The sequence below is a fragment of the Sphaerodactylus townsendi genome, linkage group LG02 (assembly GCF_021028975.2).
Source record: "Sphaerodactylus townsendi isolate TG3544 linkage group LG02, MPM_Stown_v2.3, whole genome shotgun sequence".
Classification (NCBI taxonomy): Eukaryota; Metazoa; Chordata; class Lepidosauria; order Squamata; family Sphaerodactylidae; genus Sphaerodactylus; species Sphaerodactylus townsendi.
In genome coordinates this window covers 34,002,701-34,026,749 of record NC_059426.1, presented here as the reverse complement: position 1 = coordinate 34,026,749, position 24,049 = coordinate 34,002,701, and the positions used below count along the sequence as shown (strand labels likewise).

The 24,049-nt window shown below is 45.2% G+C and overlaps 1 protein-coding gene across 1 annotated transcript in view; it reads right to left on the bottom strand.

Moving 5' to 3' along the window:
• Window positions 1-24,049, bottom strand: part of GRB14 (growth factor receptor bound protein 14) — a 49,743-nt gene that overhangs the window by 8,638 nt on the left and 17,056 nt on the right. Inside the window, exons 3-8 of the mRNA XM_048485260.1 lie at window positions 16,405-16,526; window positions 14,309-14,383; window positions 5,550-5,687; window positions 3,678-3,788; window positions 3,366-3,461; window positions 538-615 (exon numbers count right to left, since the gene is read on the bottom strand). Of these exons, the coding sequence (XP_048341217.1) occupies window positions 538-615; window positions 3,366-3,461; window positions 3,678-3,788; window positions 5,550-5,687; window positions 14,309-14,383; window positions 16,405-16,526 (620 nt within the window). The remainder of the gene's footprint in view (window positions 1-537; window positions 616-3,365; window positions 3,462-3,677; window positions 3,789-5,549; window positions 5,688-14,308; window positions 14,384-16,404; window positions 16,527-24,049) is intronic.

Sequence of the window (24,049 nt, the reverse complement as noted above, 5' to 3'; positions counted from 1 at the left end):
TCAAATAGCATAAGACGTTTAATAAACAATGCAACAGGACTGGGATTACAAAAATTGATAACAATCCAAAAGTATCAGACATGATACATTAAACAATGAAGAGTATGGAATTACCAAAAAAACCCAACAATACTGTATTATGGGCAGAATAATAAAGATTGTGTGTGATTTTCCTCTCTTGCAACTATTTTCAGATCCCCCATTTGTAAGGTGAGTGGTCTCAATCACTAGAAGTGCTACATAGGGCCACATAGAGGAAATTCCAGGCTTAAGGGAATACATTTTCCAGCTCAATATATTCCAAACAATTGAAAAAAAGATGTGGCTAAAATTATAGTAATTATTCAATTCTGTACAATTGGGCACACTGGCAGTTTAAGGGTAACTTGTATATTATAGGTATAATGTATTTATGCAAGGTACATGAACACAGCCACTCTAATAAGCTAAGCAGTTTCCAGAAAGAAACCCTATGTAGGAGGCCTTGAGTTCTGTGAAGAATGGTGGGATATAAATTGAAGAAACAGAAGTACCTACCGTAGGCGTATTAAGGGAACCACAGCCACCTCTACCGTGATATGGTTGCATGTAATTCTGGTACAGCTGCATTCCATACTAAAATCAAAACAACCGTTATTACTAGGTTATGGATTTATGAATCATAACCTAAGAGTACTCAGTAGAACATTCAGATATTCACAGGCTGAGTCTGTCAGTGATAGCTTTTCCACCCTACGCATACAAGAAGCAACTTCCTGGAGGTACACCTATTCAATCTCTGTCACCGATTAATAGTGAATACTGTCTGTATTTGGATGACAACTCTACTAAAAAGAAAGGGTTAAATACAAAAACATTACCCTGAACTGAAAATGGCCCTGATTCTTCTCACTATGCCTCAGAGTCTTCTGGCTGGTACCAAAACATGTAGGGGAAGATGGTGGCACCTATCATCCGGCTGTTCTCTACTCTCCACCCCCTCATCTTCTGGCTGGGATCCAGAAGGCATGAAGGCAAAGAGAGTGGTACACACATTCCCACCCACCCCCATGTGTAAACCCAAATACAAGACTCCCACCCCCTTTCTACAATGCCAGACAGATTCACAACAGTAATCATTTTGATCCAAATTCTGTTTGGGTTTTTATCGTATCATGTAGCCAATCAAATAGTCACCTAAGCGGAACCTAAGTGTTAAAGAAAATAACCAGTTCTGACACAGAGGCCCCAAGTGCCATGATAGTTACCTTCCCTAAGTAAACTAAACAACAGAATTGAATTAGTCTTTGTCTCATGAAGACGACTTGTGCCTTTAAGATTCTCTCCTTATCTGCTATCACCTGGTGCCACTAGCAAGCTCCAACTGTGCCTGAAAGAATGATCTGAAGGAAACAAGACACACAAAGAAACCACACTAAGAGGTACCTCCAGTCATTCTCAGCACCAACAGAAATAAAAGAGTCATAACATCTTGTACTTGATGGAATGCAACCAGGTTAAGTTTGGGTTATCATTCTTTCCTGCTGTTGTACACACTGAAGCCCAGGTACATACTACCAATTGTAAATCCCTCCCTGGCTATTTCTCTAACACTGCTCCTGAATTACCTGACGGTCTGCCTTATGGAGGAGTAAAAAGACTAGTCCTCTGTTGTTGTAATGGGCAAGACTAGATTCAGTGAGTATAAGTTACAGAAAGGCAGATTTGGGTTGAAGATTGTGAGAAACTTTCTAATGGCAAGAAGCAGAGGTGGGATCCAACCAGTTCACACCACTTCTCTAGAAGTGGTTACTAATTTTTTCTGAGTGCCGAGAAGGGGTTACTAAAGCAACCTCTCTGCCCAATAGGGACTGGAGGTGCGTGTGTGCGGCGGCACCACTGTTTGAATCCCACCACCATCGGAACCTGTTATTAAAATTTTTGGATCCCACCACTGGCAAGAAGAATATGACAATGTGATCAGTTCACCTGGGCGGGTGGTTCTCCTTTGCTGAAAGCCTTCAAGCAGAGGCTAGAAAATTGTTGCTTCAGAAATTGTACATATATATTGTCTATGTTTGAAGCTGCCCAATATTGACTCAGACCATTGATCCATGTAGGTCAGTGCTGTCTACTCAGATTGGAAGTGGCTCACCAGGATGTCAGGGAGAGGTCTTTCACATCACCTACCACCTGGTCCTTTTAAATGAAGATGGTGGGGATTGAACCTAGGATCTTCTGCATGCTAAACAGATGCTCTACCACTGAGCCATGAATTAGCTGCATGGAATGAATGCCAAGTCGAACTCTAGGGCTATTTTGCTCAGGAGCAGCAGTGGCATAGAAGGTTAAGAGCTCGCGTATCAAATCTGGAGGAACCGGGTTTGATTCCCTGTTCTGCCGCTTGAGTTGTGGAGGCTTATCTGGGGAATTCAGATTAGCCTGTGCACTCCCACACACGCCAGCTGGGTGACATTGGGCTAGTCACAGCTTCTCAGAGCTCTCTCAGTCCCACCTACCTCACAGGGTGTTTGTTGTGAGGGGGGAAGGGCAAGGAGATTGTAAGCCCCTTTGAGTCTCCTACAAGGTGATAAAGGGGGGATATAAATCCAAAACTCTTCTACTCTTCTCTTCATGCACAGAAAAATATACTGACATTTCTAACCGGCTGATCGCTTTATGTCTCCTTTCAGCCTAACTCACTTGGGTTTCTTCTGGCCAGTCATTGCCAGTTTAAAGAACATTTAAGAAAGGTCATTATTTAAAACACACGATTATCCATTTGTTTCTCAGCTTGAAGACCCAGGAGCACTGGGAATATCACCCCGATGGCTTTTTCACACTGTTGAATTCTCTCCTAGAAGCCAAAACTGCACTGTAGTTTCTAGGTACTCAAAACAAGCAGGTCCAAGGGACTGAAAGAAGTACCATTCCAAATGAACATTTGTCCTGCATTTTTAAAAAAAAAAAGCTCTTCAGGCCTTCTGCTTTAGTGCTGTCAAATTCCCAGTTCTGAGGACTATGTCCCGATATAGAGGCTTCTAATGGTGCAATTTGAATCAGTGTCATTCCCTCCAAAGCCCATGGTCTTCCATGGTCTTAGAAGGGTGCAACTCTGCTTAGGATGGCACTGTTGATGACATGGGGCCAGAGGCGTAGCTGGGCCAAACTTGGGAGGGGAAAATTTTGTGCCCCCCACGTGACCCAAAACTGTGCGCCCAGCACGTGGCGCACCCCCCACCCCCTGCATGGGACGGACCTAACCATCCTCCAAAGAGCCTTCCTCTAACTTTAGCAGCTTTTCCTCCAATGGAAGAAGGCTCCAAATTTTGCTCAGTGGAGTCAGCTGAAGATTATTAAACTGAAGAGAAGACTTTTTTTTTTACCTTCAGCAACCGAATTGCTGTAATCCAGCAGGTCCTTCTTTGCTCACTGTCTGCATAAAGTCGTTTCAGGTCTCTGGCCGCTCCTGCTTTGTGAGGCTGGAAATCCACAGCATATTGTTTAGCATTAATTCCTACCTCGAAGGCAACACCTGTTGAAATAAAGGCTACTAATTCTCCTAGTTCGTAAACGAATGCTGGTTCCCCCACCCCTCCGGCATTTTCAAAAAGAAAACTTGTCAAACAGGGTTTTCCTCACCCCCGCCCCCCAACTATTAAAAATTCTTCGTATATATAAAAATGTTAAGCATTTACCTTAAAGCAGAACCCATAGTCGATTGGTACTCCGGCTATCTTTTTGCCTGCCAAAGACATATACACATCACTACTGCTGAATTCACTGAAAAGCTGCAGGTGCCTTGGTTCCTAAAAGGAAGAGGTGAAGCCATTACATGTCGCACTAAAGAAGGAGACGATTCTTCTGTAATGCAAAATATAAAGCCTGCAAAGAGAAGAGACGATGAAATAACCTGAAGGATGAAAAACAATGAACCCAAGTAGGTTTTCCAGCATTCTGGGTGCCACTGCTGATGACAGTGCCAAAAGAACTCGGAGCTAGCTGTTTACTCTGAATCCATAAGAAATTCTTCTAAAGGATACAGGCCAGCATTGAATCCAGTCCACCATCTTTTTAGCTTAGAATCTCCAATGTGTAAAATGAACTCCCCATTCATTCCATTGCTGAGAGTACAACTTCATCCCCATTACTTTCCACATGTGGATCTGCTTTCTTCTTTGGAGTTAATAGCAGTTATGAGAACCCTAAGATTAGGTACCTACAGAGGTCCAGTGCCCAGACAGCCCACCATCATATTGGCTGTTTCACAACAGCATCTGACAGAAGTGAAGGACACAGAGCACAGGACAGTTAAGCTGTGCCACCTCCTCTAGTTCTTTTCCCATCAGGAAATGGGACATTACTGTTAAAGCAGCGGGTACTCTGGAGTAGACCACCTTCAGGTATGCAATGCAGAAACCACTGACAGACACACAGTCAACTGTTTATTGCTACTAACTACCAAAGTGCTTCGCCAGGCAACAGGTGTTTCAAGGCACACGCCTCTCAGTTCCCTGTGCCCACTATATACAAGCAGGCAGTGGTGGGATCCAAAAATTTTAATAACAGGTTCCGATGGTGGTGGAATTCAAACAGTGGCGCCGCTGCACACACGCACCTCCAGTCCCTATTGGGCAGGGAGGTTGCATTAGTAACCCCTTCTCAGCACTCAGAAAAAATTAGTAACCACTTCTAGAGAAGTGGTGAGAACTGGTTCGATCCCACCTCTGCAAGCAGGTACCAATTGAGTGCAGGAGTCTTATCAGTGCTACACACGGAACTAATGTTGCACTCGGAACTGATATTGCACACAACACTTGTCTAGGGGTTTTCATCAATTTGCGGTAAGGTGCAGGGGTTTGTGAAGAAAAATCACCCGGACAAAGCTGTTGCAGACCGTGTCTGCAACTTGTTTAATGACAATGTCTTGCCCCACTTCAGACAAATATTAAAGAGGCGTCAGAAACAGACCTCTCTGGACAGCTTTCTGGTGCGACATTGGTCCACTGGCTCTGAAGCTGGTCCTAGTGTTATTGTTTGTTACTGTTTTCAGCATTAAACACTATGTTTATTCTCCAAAAATGTGTTTTTGGTATGTTTTTTGGAGTGCCTAGAATGGATTAATTGGATTTACGTTGATTCCTATGGAAAAGTTTGTCTCGATTTTCATTGGTTTCGGTTTTTATTGATTCTTTTTGGACGGATTACCAACGAAAACCGAGGTTCCACTGTACAGGGAAAGTTAAACTTTCTTCACCAATGTTCTTTATATCCACAACATGTATTTGTTTACTGCATTTCTATACCTTTATTCTCTCCACACAAAAAGTCAAAATGACACTTTTAGAAAGCCATAAATTTGTCTGCAGCTTAGTCTGATTTCAGCACAGAATTCACTGCCACTCCCTGCCTGAACCACAACAGCAGGTTTATATTTGGCCTTCTGTCCCCTCTTCAAGAAAAAAATAAATTGGAAACAAAAAAAAAATTAAAAGGGGAGAAACAGATTTGATTATTTATTTGAAGAAAAAAATGAAACAAATACAACTGCTTGGATGTGTTGATCTTACCTTCGACATCCCCTTGGTGGAAAAATACAGACCAGATCTTCTCAACAAAAAGTACATCTTTTTCCAAGTTTTTTTCCCTTGTTCTTTAGCATATAAATAACTGTGGACTTCAGGATACCCACTGGCGCTTAAGAACATCTGAAATGTAAAATTAAACACACACGCTTTGTATCCCACCAGAATTCAGCTCTCCAACTGTACAAGAGTGTGCCTGTACCAAACAACTCCTTCCACATACAAGGGAGCCTCTGGCAGAGCTTTGGAAAAGGCTGACAACTGAGAGTATGATCTCTCAGACGCCTGTGGGAATTATGCTGTTGATTCCACTGAAACAGACACAGCACCAGGCTCTTAGATGTCTAGGGAAAGATGTTTTGTCAGTTCTGTCCTTAGAACATTTAGCATGCTCCACTAGTGCTACGTACATGTTTAAAGTGTTGAAGTCCTCCCAAAGTGGTTTTACACGTATTCTATATCTACCTTTGTCTTACATCCACATTCTTTCTCAATAGTTCCTTCAAACATGTTGTGAAGAAGGAATCGAAACAAATTGGGGTCTGTCTCCTAAGCCATGTATAGCTGTCCCCAGTGGAAGTGATGCTGCCTTCATGCTTGCCCAAGGAAATCGGAAGGGTTTCTTCACACCCAGACTTCCAGGGAGCATGTAAAGACTTCTAGAGTAGCCATGTAGAGTAGAGTAGAGTAGAGTAGCCTTCTAGAGTAGTAGTAGAGTAGAGGGTCAGGAATCGGTGGCAGAGATTCCCCCCCCCCCGCCCCGGCGTGGGCCCCGTCGATTCGAGGGCCCTTGGGAGATTGGACGTGTTCCAGGGAGAGTGCTTGGATGTTACGTCTGAAGTGGGAGTAGCTCAGGGGTTAGTGGCAGAAACCCCTGTCTCTCCCTCCCCGTGGAGATTAGCCGAGAGGCTTCGTGGACATATAACTCTGGACTCGGCCGTAACGGCTTGGAAGTCGACCAGAAGAGCCCGAGGGACAACTAACTCGGCAAAGACCACACCCACGACGCGACGTGTCACTCTGCGACGCTCCGGTTTTGCATTCTTGCAGCGACGGACGTGGAACCTGCCCAAAGGGCCATTGACACGGCGGGGAGCTGTTAAAGTATTAACACCTGAAGACGCTGTTACCTCTCCCCTGACGCGCCAGCCGGTCGTGAGAGGGCCGAGCAGGCTGCGTTTCAGGACACAGCTCCAGATCCTGGGCCCCTTTACCTTGGGATCAACTAGGACAATTGGGGCCAGGCCTTTTCGGGCTGTCAATTGGATTATAGCCTTAGATTGTCGCCTCTGTGGGTTTTTCTTCAATCCAGCTGGCCCACGAATGAGCGACTGGCTTGGGTGGTGTGAGCCCCTCGCCCTTCATCTACATTGTGGCAATTCTTTGTTTCTTGTATTTACCACCATTCCCACAGAGCTCACTGGGAAGCCCAACAGTAGGGGGACTTGGTGGCAGCAGCCCCCCTCGGCGGCTATTTAGTGTTCTCCCGGCCTCGATCTCCCAAATCCCCCTTTTATTACATTTCTCTTGTTTAAAGGCTCATTGCCATATTTGGAATGTATTTGTAACCATCATTTGTAATTGTAATTTTATTGTAGTGTTTCAGGCATTAGTTGTGATTAGTTAGTTATCAGCCTGGTTGTATACCAGGGTTAGACAGGCTAGGGCTAGATAGGTTTAGATAGAGGGAAGTAGCATATTCATGGGGGCACCAACTCTGGGGCTGGGGATCCCTGTATTAATGGGACGGGGTCGATACTGGGCGTAGGCGGCGGCCATATGATAGAAGACATGCGAGATACGGTTATGCCCGCACACCTTCTGACCTCCGACCTATCCCAAGAAACGATGGTGGTCGGGATCAGGGACACTCTGCTTCGTCCTTGGTGTTAATTAATGCCAGGTCCATCAACAACAAGACCATGGTGCTCCGAGATTTTCTCGGTGCCCAGCAGGTGGACCTGGCAGGCATTACCGAAACCTGGGTGCGCGAAGGTGAAACTGTCGCCCTGGGCGTAAGTCGCCGGTTTCGCATGTCTTCACCGATCATCAATGAACACAGGGCCGGGTGGGGTGGCATTGTTCATCCGCGAGTCTATTCCTTTAGGGCAGTCCTCGTTCGGAGATCACCGGCATAGAGTGTGTCGGCCGGGAGTGGTTGACCTTGGAGAGGGTGGCTGTCCTCTGGTGTACCGGCACGCTTAGCGCACCGAGAGACAGCCTGTCACGGTTACTGGAGGTGGTGTCGGACTGGGCGTTGCGGTTCCCCAGACTTATTGTCTGGGGTGACTTCAACGTCCATGTCGATGCCGCCTCATGTATAGTGGCCGCGGACCTAGTGTCATCCATGGCGACGCTAGGCCTCTCCTTAATAAACTTTGGTCCCACTCATGAGGCCGGGCACACGCTGGATCTGGTCTTCGGGTCGGGGATAAATCTGGTCGTATCCTCTATTGATAGAGTGCCATGGTCCGACCATTATGCCCTGAAGGTCCGGGTGGACTTGCCACAATGCCTCGTCTAGGCGACGGGCTTATTTATGTCACCGCGGAGACTCATGGATCCACTGGTTTCCTGAATGCTCTGCGGGACCCTGAACCCGCCGCACACTCGATGAGCAGGTGGAGGACTGGAATGCCCGGCTTTCCGATGCCATCAATGTTGTTGCCCCCCGGCGTCCTCTACGCCCCCGCTCTCGACGCTCTCCGTGGTATACAGAGGAGTTGCGTCAGATGAAACGGGCCTTAGACGATTAGAGCGAGTATGGAGGAAGTCTGGCGCGCGAAGCTGCTTGCTAACATCTTATAGGACGCTTATGAAAGCCTATGAGATGGCGACGAAGGAGGTAAAGAGGGCTTTCTTCTCCTCCTCGCTAGCGTCCGCTAGCTCCCGCCCGGCTCAATTATTCAGTGATAATTCGGTCATTGACCATTCTGTCAGAAAGGTGATCAAATTCTGAATTGGATATTAGCTGTGAGGCCTTTATGAGCTTTTGCGGATAAGGTTAGCGTCGCTTCCGGGCCACGACCTTCCACCCCATCACGTTGGCTACAATTAGCGAACTGGAGACTCCCTTGCTGTCTTCTGGCCCTTGTTTGGCCCAGTTTTCCCTGCTCCGTGAAGCCGCTGTTGACAGGACCTTAGCTGCTGTTAGACCTACTACCTGTCCTCTGGATCCGTGCCCGTCTTGGCTTGTGAAAGCCTGCCGAGTGGAGCTACGGCCCCATCTGTTGAGTATCGTCAACAACTCCCTTGAGCAAGGAGTTTTCCCAGATGGGCTGAAGGAGGCAGTGGTCCACCCACTCTTAAAAAGACCATCATTAGATCCTGGAGATCTGGCCAATTACCGCCCCGTCTCGAATCTTTCGTTTCTGGGGAAGGTAATTGAGAGAGTGGTGTTGGAGCAGCTTCAAGGTTTCCTGGATGACACATCGGCCTTCGACCCCTTCCAGTCCGGCTTCCGTGCTGGGCATGGGACGGAGACTGTTCTCGTCGCCGTCACAGACACGCTCCGTATGCAGCTTGACCAGGGCGGATCGGCGCTGTTGGTATTGTTGGATCTTATCGCAGCATTTGATGTGGTCGACCACGACCTTTTGGCCCACCACCTGGCTGCCTCTGGAGTGCGGGGCACTGTCCTTCAATGGATTGCCTCGTTTCTCCGGGGGCGGACTCAGCAAGTGAGGTGCGGGGATGAAGCCTCCAGGAAGTGCCCGCTTCATTGCGATGTACCCCGGGGGCATTACTATCCCCGCTGTTATTTAACATCTACATGCGACCCCTTGCTCAGCTGGTACGGAGTTTTGGGCTGTCCTGTCATCAGTACGCTGATGACACTCAGCTCATTCTGTTGATGGAGGGGGGAACAGCCGCCGCCCCTGCGGCTCTACAGCATTGTTTGGAGGCGGTTGCTGGTTGGTTGCGACAGAGCAGGTTAAAACTGAATCCATCGAAGACGGAGATCCTCTGGCTGGGCCGTGAGGGGACGCTTTCAGCCGCCGGTGTGGGAGGTGGTCTCATCGCCTCCGACCCCCTCCATACGCAACCTGGGGGTCCACCTGGATTCGTCTCTATCAATGGAGACCCAGGTGGCCCATATAACCCGGGTTGCTTTTTTCCATCTTCGCCAGGCCCGGCGGTTGGCCCCCTTTCTCTCCCAGACCGACCTAGCCACAGTGATCCATGCAACGGTCATCTCCAGATTAGACTATTGTAACTCGCTCTACACGGGCCTTCCCTTGCGTCTGATTCGGAAGTTAAAACTGGTCCAAAATGCAGCTGCGCGTCTGCTTACAGGTAATGCCATCTGGGATCATATCCAGCCTGTGCTACGCCAGCTGCACTGGCTCCCAGTAGAGTTCCGAATCATTTTCAAGGTGTTGGTGTTGACCTTTAAGGCCTTACGCGGCCTGGGACCTTCGTATCTTCGGGACCGCATCACCCCACATGTCCCGATACGGCCTCTTCGTTCAGCAGAGGCCAACTTACTGGTGGTCCCTGGCCCCTCGATGATACGGCTGGCCTCCACACGGGCCAGGGCCTTTACAGCCCTGGCCCCAGCCTGGTGGAACGCTCTACCACCAGCTGTCCGGGCCCTGCGGGACCTGACAGAGTTCCGCAGGGCCTGTAAGACGGAGCTGTTCCGCCGGGCCTTTGGAGGTACCAGCCGTTGATGGTGCCCCTCCCATGGCCGTACATCTAAGCTCCGTCATCTTGGGATTTGCTGCTCTTCCCTCCCATAAGAGGGTTTGAAATTGGGATTGCGGATGCCATCTTATACATTAATTTATCTATTATAGTCAGTTTCTATTTTACCGCTGCTTTTAAAAGTTTTAGTTGTTTTTAACTGTACCCGATGGTCATTATGTTGTGCACCGCCCAGAGCCCCTAGGGGATGGGGCGGTCTAGAAATCTGAAAATAAATAAATAAAAAATAAAAATGTTAGCCTGCTAGCACCAAAACACACTATAATTTTGTGATACCTTTGTGTGTGTGTGCCATCAAGTCATAGCTGGTTTATGGAGAACCCATAAGGTCTTCAAGGCAAGAGATGTTCAGAGGTAATTTGCCATTGCCTGCCTCTGCAGGGGGTGAGAGAGTTCTGAGAGAACTGTGACTGGCCCAGCAGGCTTCATGTTGAGGAGTGGGGAATCCGCAGCCCTTAACCATTTCACCACACAGACTCTCCATAACAGCTTTAAGATGAACAAATTGATTAGAGCACATGCTTTTGAGAGCCACAGCCCTCTTCATGAATCTGATGAGGTAGGTCCTGGCATGTGAAAGTATATGCAATAGCTGTCTTAAAGGTGCCATGAAACTTATATTCTACAGCAGTGATTCCCAACCAGGGTTCTGTGGTACCCTGGGGTGCCGTGAGCATGTCCCAGGGGTATCACAGCAACGTTACCAGCCCCCCTCACTTTTGCGGGTCTTCTGCCGGTGCCAGCAAGGACATGGAGCTGGCCCAGGGGGCAGGACCTGCCGCAAGGTCAGCAGCCAATTCCTGCCCCACAGTGCTTCCCTTCACCCTGGGAGGAGAAGGTGGGGGGTGGGGGTGGCAAGCAGGGACACTGGGCGGGCAAGGTGGGGGGATGGCAGGGGTACCGTGAGATATGAACAGTGAAGTCAAGGGTACCGTGATGTCGAAAATGTTGGGAAACACTGTTCTAAAGCTTTCAGCTGATTACAAACAAAGGAAGCGATTCTGTTCGTGATATATTGCCTGGACAAAATATTTTAATTAATATTTCTGGAGAGTAGGGATGCCAACTCTGAGTTGAGAAATAACTGGATATTTTTGGGGTGGCATCTGGGGAGGGCGGGGTTTTGGGAGCGGAGAGATATCAGTGAGGTATAATGTCACACAGTTTACATAAATTTAGTTCACACACATTTATATTTGCATAACAGCGCTATAAACAATAATTGGCTTCAATTGCTCAGAATTGAAAAGGCATTGTTAGGCAGGAAGTTACTAACTTTCTGTAATTGCCACAGGTCTCTACATTGGTCATATCACTAACAAACAAATTAGCACTTTACATAGGGATTGCCCTTGAAGGTGTCTTGGAAACAACAATTGGTCTAAATTACTGCAGCTAGAATCTTTTAATAAGTACTTGCTGCAGTGAGCTTATTATGCCTGTTCCGCAGCATCTCAATGAACTTCCACTAAATTTCCCAATGCAATTCGGGGAGCTGCCCTTGCTCATGAACAGGCTTGTCAGATTGGGTTGAAGGCAGGGGTCCCCAACTCTGTTGCACCTGTGAGAACTTTTGACGTTTTGAGAACAGTAGCAGGCATCACAACAAAATGGTTGCCGTAGGGCAGCGGTGGCGAACCTTTGGCACTCCAGATGTTATGGACTACAATTCCCATCAGCCCCTGCCAGGGTGGCCAATTGGCCATGCTGGCAGGGGCTGATGGGAACTGTAGTCCATAACATCTGGAGTGCCAAAGGTTCGCCATCACGGCCGTAGGGAGTAGAACCAATCACACAATGCCTGTCCAACCTCAAAATGTTAGGCAGTTGTATCCCAATCATTTTTCTATGATGGAGGCAGCTACTTTCAAGTAGGTGCTCCTTGGATACATAAAGGTGATACAGCCATGCTCTTCTGAAGCACTCTTACTTTAGTGAGATGGAAAAAAGCAAAAATTGGCTCTTTACTTTGGAAGTCAGCAAGCGGGCACTAGGAAAACCATCAGAGAGAACCACATGGGTGTAAAATATCTGGAGGACTGCCTGTACCCTAACTGCCCATGTTGGTCACCAACATCATCTGTCTATTGAGACCATATTCCACATGACCCCACCATCAACTGAGTGTAGCTGGGTAGAGCCTTGCAAAAGGGCAATCTTTGTGGTATCACCACTATCTCTTCCCAAAGAAACTCGCATTTGTTGTTTAGATCCATTCTTTTTTTTAATCATTTGATTAAGTGGTTAAGAGTGACAGACTCTATCTGAAGAACTGGGTTTGATTCCCCACTCCCACACATGAAGCTTGTTGGGCAACCTCAGGCTAATCAAAGCTCTTTTTGAATGCTTTCAGTCCTACATCCCTCACAAGGTCTCTGATGTGGGCAAAGGTGTAGCTGGGCCATATTGCGCCTGGTGCACACTCTGGGTCCCCCCCACGGTGCCCCCCCACTTAGTGAAACAGTGCAGGCTGGAGAAGTGGCCTATTCCCTTCAGGTTGAAAACAGCCTGGTGGGAACTACACTTCCTATGAGACCTTGGGGCTCGCAAGGTCTCCTGGGAAGTGTAGTTCCCACCAGGCCGTTTTCAGCCTGAAGGGAATAGGCCACTTCTCCAGCCTGCACTGTTTCACTAAGGTAAGTGTGTGTGGGGGCATTGTGGCAGGGGGCGATTTTCCACCCCCCAGGTCCATGCCCAGTGCAACACACACACCCCTTCCCCCTGGTAGCTCCGCCTCTGGATGTAGGGAGTGGAAGGAAAGGAGATCTAAGCTGCTCTGTGACTGCTTAAACGTAGATAAAAGCAGAGTACAAAACCCAACTAATTACTCTATTGCTGTTTTGGATTAATTTATTTGTACTTTGGATTAATTTATTTGTTTGTTTTCCTTTGACTTTTATCCTGATTTTTATTTGCTGTGAGGGGAAAAGATCTTTCATTGATTATAGTGAAAATGTGGTGATCAATGTTTTTTCTATACAGCTGTTTCAGTATTTCTATTTACATACCATTTATATTGTAATTTTATGAAATCTATTCTTATTTCTTTTTGGGTGAGGTATAGATGTTTAAAACAAAACAGATACAGTTTGATAACTAATGATTGTTTGGTTAAATAGTTTGTAGATCAATCAAATAACCAACCAAAACATTGCATCTGCTGAGTTACACCACAGAGGCAAACAGATCCATAAAGCTGGCTACACACTGGGTGTTTTATTTTGCTAAGCCATTCCTGTAGTGCTTTTTCAGCAGTGACTATATACATTATCCTTCATCTATGTGCACTAAAAAGAATGGCTATTCTTCTTACTCAGTTGAATTTTAATGATAAAAAAATAAGCTGACTGTTATTATTTATGACTCTTTGTCAAACAGACTCTTTGGCCACTGACCAAAAGATTTTCCTACTATTTTTGTTCACTTTTTACTTTTTAAAAGAAACACTGCAGGAAAATAAGGACTATGGCATAGAATTACTAGACCCACCGCCAGTCTGCAATGTTTTTAAACCTCAGACCTATCTTTAACCCCCAGACAGTTCCAAGTATGTGACATTAGATTCACCTGGGCCCCTACCGCACACGCAAAATAATGCGTTTTCAAACCACTTTCCCAACTGTTTGCAAGTGGATTTTGCCATTCCGCACAGCTTCAAAGAGCATTGAAAGCAGTTTGAAAGTGCATTATTCTGCATGTGCGGAATGAGCCCTGGTTAGAAGAGGAACAGCAAGTCTCTGAACCTGCCTGGGATAAAGACAAACCATCACTGAGATGTCCTGCTGCTCCTATCAGTGCGCAAACAAAGAAAGGAATGGAGCCCTTGTTTGACACACAACAAGTCTTAGCAGCAGGCCTTTCTAAAACATAACAAAAGTGGCAGGTTTACAGCAGCCAAGTAGGTGGAGTCCTGTAATCCAGCCAAAAGGCCCAAGGGGCAGAGTTGAAGACCACTGCACTTGAACACCTCCTGAACCAACTATTTTATTCACCGAAGCAATTCTTGCAGCTTCTTCACCCAGATAAGAATATCTTACCTGCAGAATCTGTGTGTGGCTCATTGCTCCATTGATCTCATTGGAGAAGGACACCAAATGTTCCGGGAAGAAATTCTGTTAGAGAGAAACAGAAATGAGAGGAGGCGGCACCAATTTCACAGCTTTTAATTAGCTATATTGAGCTGAAAGCGTAGAATAAGATTCTTTTTGTGTTCTATTGTTAGGGTCCTCTTATATGGGAGGCCACATGAGCAGCCGTTTGGCCTGAAAAACTACAGGCCATGCCCTTGTCATGCAGAGCCCCTGCTTACAACAGCACAAGAACTGCCACTAGTATTGACAGCAACACTTAGAACAGCTGATGTTTCTACTCGCTGCTGACATAATACAAAGGAGTTTGCAGTGCAACACTTCAAAGGGAATGATACTCAAGCCAATTCATTGTCCCAAAGATTCTCCCAGAGTAATAAGCTATTAGAGTTCTCTCATAAAGAGAGAACGTAAAGGTTGCCACAAAACCACAATCTTTGACCCAGGGTCATGCAATGATAGGGATGCCAACTTTGGGTTGGGAAATATTTGGATATTTGGGGGTGGAGCCTAAAGAGGGAGGGATCTGAGGAAGGGCAGGACCACAGTAGAGTACAATGCCATAGAACAGTGGTGGCGAACCTGTGGCACTCCAGATGTTATGGACTACATGGCCAACTGGCAGGGACTGATGGGAATTGTAGTCCATAATATCTGGAGTGCCAAAGGTTCACCACCACGGCCATAGAGGCAGTGGTGGGATTCAAATAATTTAACAACTGGTTGTTTACAAGCACCATTTTACAAGCACAACGGGTTCTGCCGAAGTGGCGTGAACCTGCTGAATCCCACCACTGCATAGAGGCCATCCTCCAAGGTAGCAGTTTTCTCCAGGAAAACTGCTCACTGTCACCTGGAGATCAGTTCAAATTTAGGGAGATCTCCAGGCCCCACTTGGGGGCTGGCAGTCATAGGTGATGACAAAAGGAGCAAAATAAACCTACCACACTTGATGGTTACAACAAATACATTATTGAAAAATGAACCAAACCATGTAAATCCCATAGAATAACATAAAATGCAAATGAGGAAACAATAACAGTGTAGCAGTCAAACACAGAGCAAAACTTAACTTCAATATGCTGAGCAGAAAGCAATAGAAGAAACAATGTAACTGGAGAACAGCCAAGCAAACTAAAGAGACAAAAGCAGAACAGGTAAGTCCAGGTAAGTGTATCAATCTTCAGGGGCTTTGTGTTTCCCCGTTTTGCAGAATAATTATAAAATACAAGTGATAACCATTAGTAAGTACATGAAAGGTAAAAAAAACCATTTGTAATTATTGTATATTATTTATTAATTGTAGAGGCCACATATGCCCAATGTTGGGCAAGCTTAAAGTTGGGTTGCCGTTGATGAAGCAGAACTGATTCTGCAAAACAGGGAAGACCCGGAATGTTCCATCCTTTATAGCATATTGAGGTTAAGTTTTGCTCTGTGTTTGAATGCTACACTGTTATTGTTTCCTCGTTCGCGTTCTACGTTATTCCATGGGATTTACATGGTTTGGTTCAGTTTTCAATAATATATTTGTTGTAACTATCAAGTGTGGTAGATTTATTTTGCTCTCTTGCAATCTTGGTCCACCCCACTTTCTGCTTTTGGGTTTAGTCACAGGTAAGGAGCCAGTGGGCTGGAGGTAATACCCAAATCTCAACAGAAAAGGCAGGCAGGTGAGCCAAATTAGAAGAGCTACCTGCAAGGCTGCTGTGTCAATGCAAGAACAGTCTAATATAACAGAAGCAAAGGAATTAAAGGGAGCCCAAATGCCCTCCTAATTATTTCACTAGTCATTCTGTTCTCTTTTTAAAAGTCTAACAGAAATCATTTGGACCAGCCCTCTGTAGTAAGGTCCCCCCCCCCCCCCAAAGTATAACATGTTGGAGACGTAGGGGAATGCGTAGTCCCACTTTACAGCACTAACCTGACTTTGACTGGATATCAGACTGCATCATTGCCCACCCAGGATGATTGTGATGAAATGTGTCAATAGCTGAATCAAATAAACAAACAAATTTGCTTTTCACACATCTGTTTTTACTTGCCACAGGGTTTTTGAAGAATTCATATTTAGCATAATTTTTTCTAAAATAAAGTTGATTGCCTTCATCAATCCCCCATTTTGACTGAACCTCAATCACCATTTCATGGTCTTCTATTATTCTTTCTGTGGGAAACAAACAAATAAACCAATAAGAAAATTCCATTAAGAATGTGTTGCTATGGTGCTGCATCAATTGCTGTGGCCTATCGCTGTGGCTAACGTGGCACCCTATGAAGGAACCAGGGCTCAGCCATAACACTCTGTTTTGCCTGCCTTACAAATTTATCTCCACTCTATTTCCTTATTATAAATTAGTGGTACAACTCCAGTTGTATTGTAAAAAAAGAGCACAAACAAGCTGACAAGTCTAAGTTTAACCAGGAACTGTTTATTTACAGAACTACGCTGTTTCCCCGAATAGAAGACATCCCCAGAAAATAAGACGTAGTAGAGGTTTTGCTGAAGTGCGAAATATAAGGCATCCCCCAAAAGTAAGACGTAGCAAAGTTTTTGTTTGGAAGCATGCCTGATGAACAGAATACAGAAATATAAGACATCCCCTGAAAATAAGACATAGCGCATCTTTGGGAGCAAAAATTAATATAAGACATTGTCTTATATTCGGGGAAACACGGTATCTGGAAGATCCAGAGCAAAACTCAGAATGCGTTCCACAAGAAACAAACAGAACAAAGTACTGGTTTCCAGCCTAGATTTGCACCCTGCCCCCTCTTCAGTCCATGACATGAAACAACAGTTGGTCACCGACTGAAAGCAGCTGGCTTTTCGCTGATGTCCACAGCTGAAAAAATTGCTATAAAGCACACAGTTGGCAAACAGAGTATGACAACAGCCTCTGTAAACCCTGGGGAATCTGGGCCACTAATTTCCACTGGTCCAGTTGTGGGAATGGGCATGGATCTGAGTAAAATATACAAACAATGAGTTGTCCCTGGTGCTCAGACCCATAAATCAGATTATATATGTTACTGCCTCAAGTCAGTGGTTCACAGGCTGGGGCTGCTAAGCATTTGGACTTGTGCAGAACTGCACTGTGATCAAACAGCAAAACTTTTTTTTATTTTTAGCCCACCATTGTGGGGTTGGAGTGGGTATCAAAAGTGAATCCCACCAGACTCTGTGTGCCTTACATTGAGACAGACTATTGATCAATATCAATGTTGTCTCCACTCACTGGCAGTAGCTCTCCAAAGTCTCAGGCAGATGTTTTTCACATCATCTACTGCCAGTTCTTTTAACTGGGACCCTGTGTATGCAAAGCAAATACTCCAGCACTGAGTTACAAGCCTCACCCAAGCTTAATCCCAAGCCCAGAAAACCTGTCAAAAACTTCCAAAAGGTGTCCAGAATTAGATCTTGGTGACTTTCCCGTGGTAGCTACACCACTGTACGACACAACACATCCCACAATTTCATGCAAATAAGAATTCAAAGAGGGTCAAAGGAAGACTTATGTTGTTCCAAAAGATAGCTTTAATTTTCATGGCAAAAGAAGGATTTGACAAATTGCACTGTAAAAGGAGCCATGTCTAAAAAAAATGCCTGCATGTTTTAACTTAAAGAAAGATTTCAAACGGGTTTGACATTTAAGCATGGTTACATGGATGGACTGTGACATTTATGAAAATGTCACCTTTAGGAAACTTGGAAGGTGGGGAAAGTATGTTTGCCAAAAAAAAATGTTTCATGACCCTCCTCACTAAAAAAATATTAACTCCTAGCAAGTTACATTATAGATGACTAGTTAAAGGAACACATGTTGAATACATTAGGACACCCTTCTGTAACTAAAGCAATGTTGTCTGTTCTGACAATGTAAAGCCAGTTTTTATGACTTGTAAAGCTGCTAAGTCTACATCTAATTCATGAAGACCTGGAAGCTTTCTTGGTAGCCCCATATATGAAATTACTCTGCAATAGTTTGAATGAAAGCATGTAGGAGACTGAATGAGCTTCTAAGTGCCCCCCCCCCCCCACACACTTTTATAAAGAAACAGGGCTTCCCCATTTTAGATCAGAACTGATTGAAATCAGAGGGTGTGACAAGCTGTTTTTTTCCTCCTGGGGAATGCATGCAACCTCCTAAGATTTTTGGGATCTTGGTTCATTTTGAACTATATAAGCCTTCCCCTCAGTTTCTGGGTGTTGCACAGGTAGCAAATGTATAGGCATTTGGATTGACTGCTGCGAGATAAATCTTGTTGTGCACAAGGAGATTACTGAGATCATGGAGGCTGGATTAATGTATAATAACTAAGAAGCTGTATTTATTTACAGATTGGCTGTAAAGGAACAAACCAGCACCACAGTTCTCCAGGTAGACAAAGTAGAAACCTGGTCGAAGGCACAACAATTAATCAGGTTCTAACTTCAAAGAGTAGTTAAACTTTTCCACAAAGCTTTCAAACACAAGCATACTTTTATTGGCCAGCCGCTAGACTGGATCCTCTCTCAAACACAGGATTCCACCCACACCAGCCTGCCCTTTCCCCAGGGTCAGACTAAATGGTACAAAGTCGCCAGAGACAGGACTAACAACTGAGCAAACTCATCTCTTCCAGAGACAGAGCTAAACCACTCAGCTGCACCATCAGGAAGAGTGTTCAACCCTTCACTCTGTCTGCTCCTTTTCCTGGGCCCTGCTGATCTATCGCCACATTAGAATTGAGGCTGGACTGCTGATAATGGCCTCTTCCTGGGACTGCCCATGAAGACAACTTGGAAACTTCTTTAACATTAACGGAAACATACATAATTGAACATCATTGTATTCTACTGTATTTTAGTGATGTTAAGGTCTGTGGCTACAACATCTAATAAAGAACTACACAGAAGGAGCTCTGCCCTATTAACATGAGCTTATCAGCAGATATATTTTTATCCCAGGAAAGCAAATAGAAGTTCTCTGGAGCCATGTTCATGCATCCACATAACAGAGATTGTTCCCAAATGATGAAAAAGGAAGTTAAATACTCAAAAGATACAGCCAAACACCTGGCCCAGTACCACAGACAGTATCAGGTTCTGGCTTTAGACAGGCAGCCCTCAAACAAACAAACAGAAATTTAAAATGCTACAGTTATTCAAACACTGAGCTAAAAGAACAATGACTCTCCTGAAATTCTGCACTTGAGTGTTTTTTTATTGACAAGCAGTGCCCGTATATGAGAAACAACAGTGGCACCCAGTGGGCATGTCAAAGTCCTGCACATATTTGCTTCAAGAAGGATTCAAATGCACACCAACCCACTGAAAAGCTGTCACCAAACTTACGCAAGGAAACAAAATTTCAAAACCTTCAGTACTTTGGAACCGGGGCAAATGTAGCCCCTTCAGTTTGAAGTTGGGGGGAGTCAACAAAGTTCTGGCCAGCATACCACATTGTGAAGCCTCTCCATTCAAACTTCACAATTCATCTGCACCCTTAGCAGCTGCAGTGGAAAGAACTCTGATTGGTAAAAGCAAATATCTACTGTGATCATTTTCTGATTAGCTGATTGGACGATTGAGTGGCTGCTATTTCCCCAGTAGATCCCTCACGCAGCCCCAACCTTACAATGAAGAGCAACCAAGGAAGCAATACAAAGTTTGATGGATAGTTACAGGATCATGACCACCAACTTCCTTCTGCTGGAGGAACATAGTTTCATTGCATAGCAACCGACTGGGCCAGGAACAGGGTTTACTAGTGGCACCCCCATGCTGGTGGAAATCTACAGGTGCAAAAGCAGGGTGGGGAACAGGAAGTACTGGGGCTTGTCAGGGGAGGAACAGGGTGCCTCCTGTTACCTGCACTAGTGTAAAACTATACATATCTGTGCTCTTGTTTGAGGCAACAAACCCTCAATGCTAGCCCTCCATTTCCTAGCTGCACCAAAGTGAAGAAGAAGTGTTTGGATTTATACCCTGCTTTTCTCAACCAGAAGGAGTCTCAAAGAGTCTTACAGCCTTCCCCACCCCACAAACGGGGAGGTAGGTGGGGCTGAGAGATTTCTGAGAGACCTGTTGACTGGCCCAAAATCATCCAGCAGGCTTCATGTGGAGGAGTGGAGAATCAATCCTGGTTCTTCAGATTAAAGTCTGCTGCTCTTAACCACTACACCAAGCTAGAACACTAACTCACTAACCAGTCAGGACTGCCTGTGACCTGACCTTACGGACTCAGCTACACATTACAATTTCTTCCTATGTTTACTTTAAATGACCCCACCCCACCCCCCAATTTAGCTGCCAGGATTCCTTCATCAAGAAGAACTGAATTTTTTTTGGGGGGGGGGGGAGGAGGAACAGGGACAGAGCGAGGGGGAAAGCGCCCGATACACTGGTGCGTCCTCCGCCCCCCGTCTTGCCCCGGAACGATCCTGTCCTGCCCCCACCACAGGGGAGAGTGCCTGGTGCATTGTGCACTCTCCCCCGCCCCCTTGGAGCTACACTTCTGGGGAGGAAAGATGATTTAACCATTTCCTTCCACTGTATTTTCATGCTAGGAGAAGCTACCCTGTGCTGCTTTTTCCCTGTTGTGAAAAACATACTTTTTTCTCCAGTGAAGAGCAGCTCAAGAGTGGCTTTTCCCAGTGAGAAAACAGGAGGAGAGGAAAGGCTAACATTTTTTTTTCTCTCCCCTGATTGGTCTCCTCCTTCATAAAGCAATTCTGGAAGCTAAAATAGTTAAGGGAAAATACAGTTAAATGAGCACAAGAGTTCATAACATGGAGTTGAGGCCTAACCCACAGAAGAGTGACGAAGTTCACACATCAAGGGACATGGTATGAGGCTCTCTTATCCGTAGAACCATAAATGCACAAAGTGACAAAATGAGTACTCTGCAAAACAGAGCATTTTTCACAAAAAGGCAAACACAACAATGAGGTAAGAAGAGCAGATGATAATCCACCAGAGAGTTCAACTTTGTAGCTACAACTGGAAGAACAAGGGCAATGTACAATGCACATGTACAGACACAAAATGGGTGCAAGGAAATCACCTGTGATGGGGAACTCATGCCTCCAAGAACAGGTCAGCATCTCCTACAAAAAGGACCTGAGGTAAATGTGCAGTTCATATGAAAAACATTGTGTGTGGGACGACACCTGAAAGAGTCAGGTAAATTTACATCATATATTAAGAAAGCTAGTGGGAAGAACTACCACCTCTGGATTAATTTTTCTTTGCAGGACCAGAGTCAAAGCATGAGGAACATTAGCCAGAGATCCAGTACAATCTTCTATCTGATACTACTATTGCACTCATTACCTCAACCATCATAGTTCCCCAGGTGTATCTAACAGGTAAAAACTAGGAAGTGTTACACCCATAAACAAGTACCTGATAACTGGTACTAGCTGTTGTAGCTGCTGCCAATTGTATGCAACTATCACCATCTTCCTCTTGCTCTCCTATGTGCTTCCATCCACCATGCACGCAGACAAGTACTGGACCCTAACACAGGACACAAACAAGGACTACAGCAAAAGCAAATGACAGGAACCCAGAAATTTCCATAAAAAGTAGTCACTTTTTTGGTACTTGAAGGGCTGTTGTGTTTGACACCTGCTTGACAGGTAGAAATGTAACAGATGCAGATTCACTGAGCATGAAACAGCAGAGACAAGGAAAGCCATACATGTCATTCCTCTCTATTATGTAGATTTTTAAAGTTGAAGGAGGACTCCTTGGCATTACAGATGGGCCTCTTTCTGTCCAATGCTGTTAAAGCATCCGAAGGACATCTGGGCAGGATTGGCCAGCACTACTAATTCAACAGATAAAGCAGCACAGAAAAGATGATACTGAGGGTGGAAGAGAGTTGGCTAGAAGGCATGGACAAGTGGCCACATTAAAATAGTGGAGACATGACTTGATGGGATGAAGGAAGCTAGGCAAAATAAAAGACCGTCAGACACAAACGAGCAGGCAATCCCTTCAACTATCTGTAGCATTACACCGTCTCAAGATGTGTAGGCAGTTCTTCCGAGCTATGAGAGTTCAAATCCAGGGTTTGTTCTTAATGATATACTGAGAGCCTTAAGGAAATCTTGCAAAATTAGGGATAACTCATTCTCAACATCCTTCCACTGAAAGGAACATTCACTAGTAATCAAGCCTGGGGAGATGTAAACAGTAAATAAAACCAGATCAATTTTAACCGACAAAATGTAATCCAAAACTAGAAGCCACTTTGCCCTGTGGCATCTAATAGAGAAGAAATCAAGCAAGCAAAACCTCCTTTTGGCCTATCGCTCCTAGAACTGGGGATAGCAGGGCTGACAAAAGAGATTACAACCTGAAAGTTGAATATGATCTTTACACCAAGTTTCCTGGAGCAGAATAATATCATAAGTACTAATAAACTCCTGGATTTCAGGAGAAGAAATACAAGGAAACTAACCTAGAGGTTGTTTTGAGGGCCTCTGTTACACATCTGTGGTGTACCACTATCTAAGTAGGACACCTTAACAGTGGCATATCTACAGAGCCCAGGGCAAGAACTGATTTTGTGGCCTACGCCCTTCCCAACTGCCGCAAGCATCCATGGAGGCAATAGTGATTCTGGAACATTCCTTCCACTCCCGGGGCAATCTACATATAGATAAATTACATTAACTTAGGGTTGCCAACCTCCAGATGGAGCCCAAATTAGAAATAACTGTGAACGGGGCAGGCAAGCTGCAGCAGGGGGCAGTGGCCAAATGAACACCCCCCATGACCTAGGCAAGTGACACCTGGATCAAATGCCCCCCTGTCCCCCAAGATATGCAATTGCACCTTAAATACTAAGTTACGGGTGGAGATGAGTAAAGGTGGAGAGGGCTTGGGAGACTAAAAAGGTCCAACGAGGACTCTCTGCTCTGTTTGGGACTGAGGCTGTCTCTTTAAGACACTGTTCTTAGAGACACAGGCTTGGATCCTGTTCCAGTTCCACTCAATCATTTATGTACAATTACTACTGCTGGGCAAACATCCAAACAATGGGCGTTGCTTCAGGGGAGGCCATGTCAATATCTTCCAGATTAGCAATGCCTCCTGGGAATTTGCGGCCTTGTTCAGCTTCTCCTTGAAAACCCTTTGCAAAAACGCTCCCTTTAGTCAGAAGCAGTGCTTTATGAATACTGTTGCGAGGAACGCTACCGTGGGACTAAAATGTCTCTTCTAGGGCACCTATCTGTTCTATGCGCAAACATCACAAGCACTAGATTATGGGTGCCTTTCTTGAGACGCCACTGTTGGCATTTCCAGGCAACTCACTTTTGGCACTGTGCATTGGAGCGCGTGCAATGGATTCCATTACATTTCATATTTGTTCATTATATAAATGTCCCAGTTAGACCAAATATATATATGTCTCTCATTCGTTGATTGAAAGTACTCCATTTTCTTTAAGCGTTGTGCGATTGTGTCTATTGATTTCATCTCCTGTACTTTATGTTCCCATTCCTCTAGGGTTGGTATCTCTGGTGTTTTCCATCTGGCAGCTACCAACATTCTGGCTGCAGCTGTCAAGTAAAAGAATAATCTCAATAAATTAGGGGAAAGCTGTAGTTCTGAAAGTACCGGGCTTAACAAATAGGTCTCCAAATTTAGTTTGTATTTTTGTCCAATTATTTTTTGTATATGTTTATGGATTT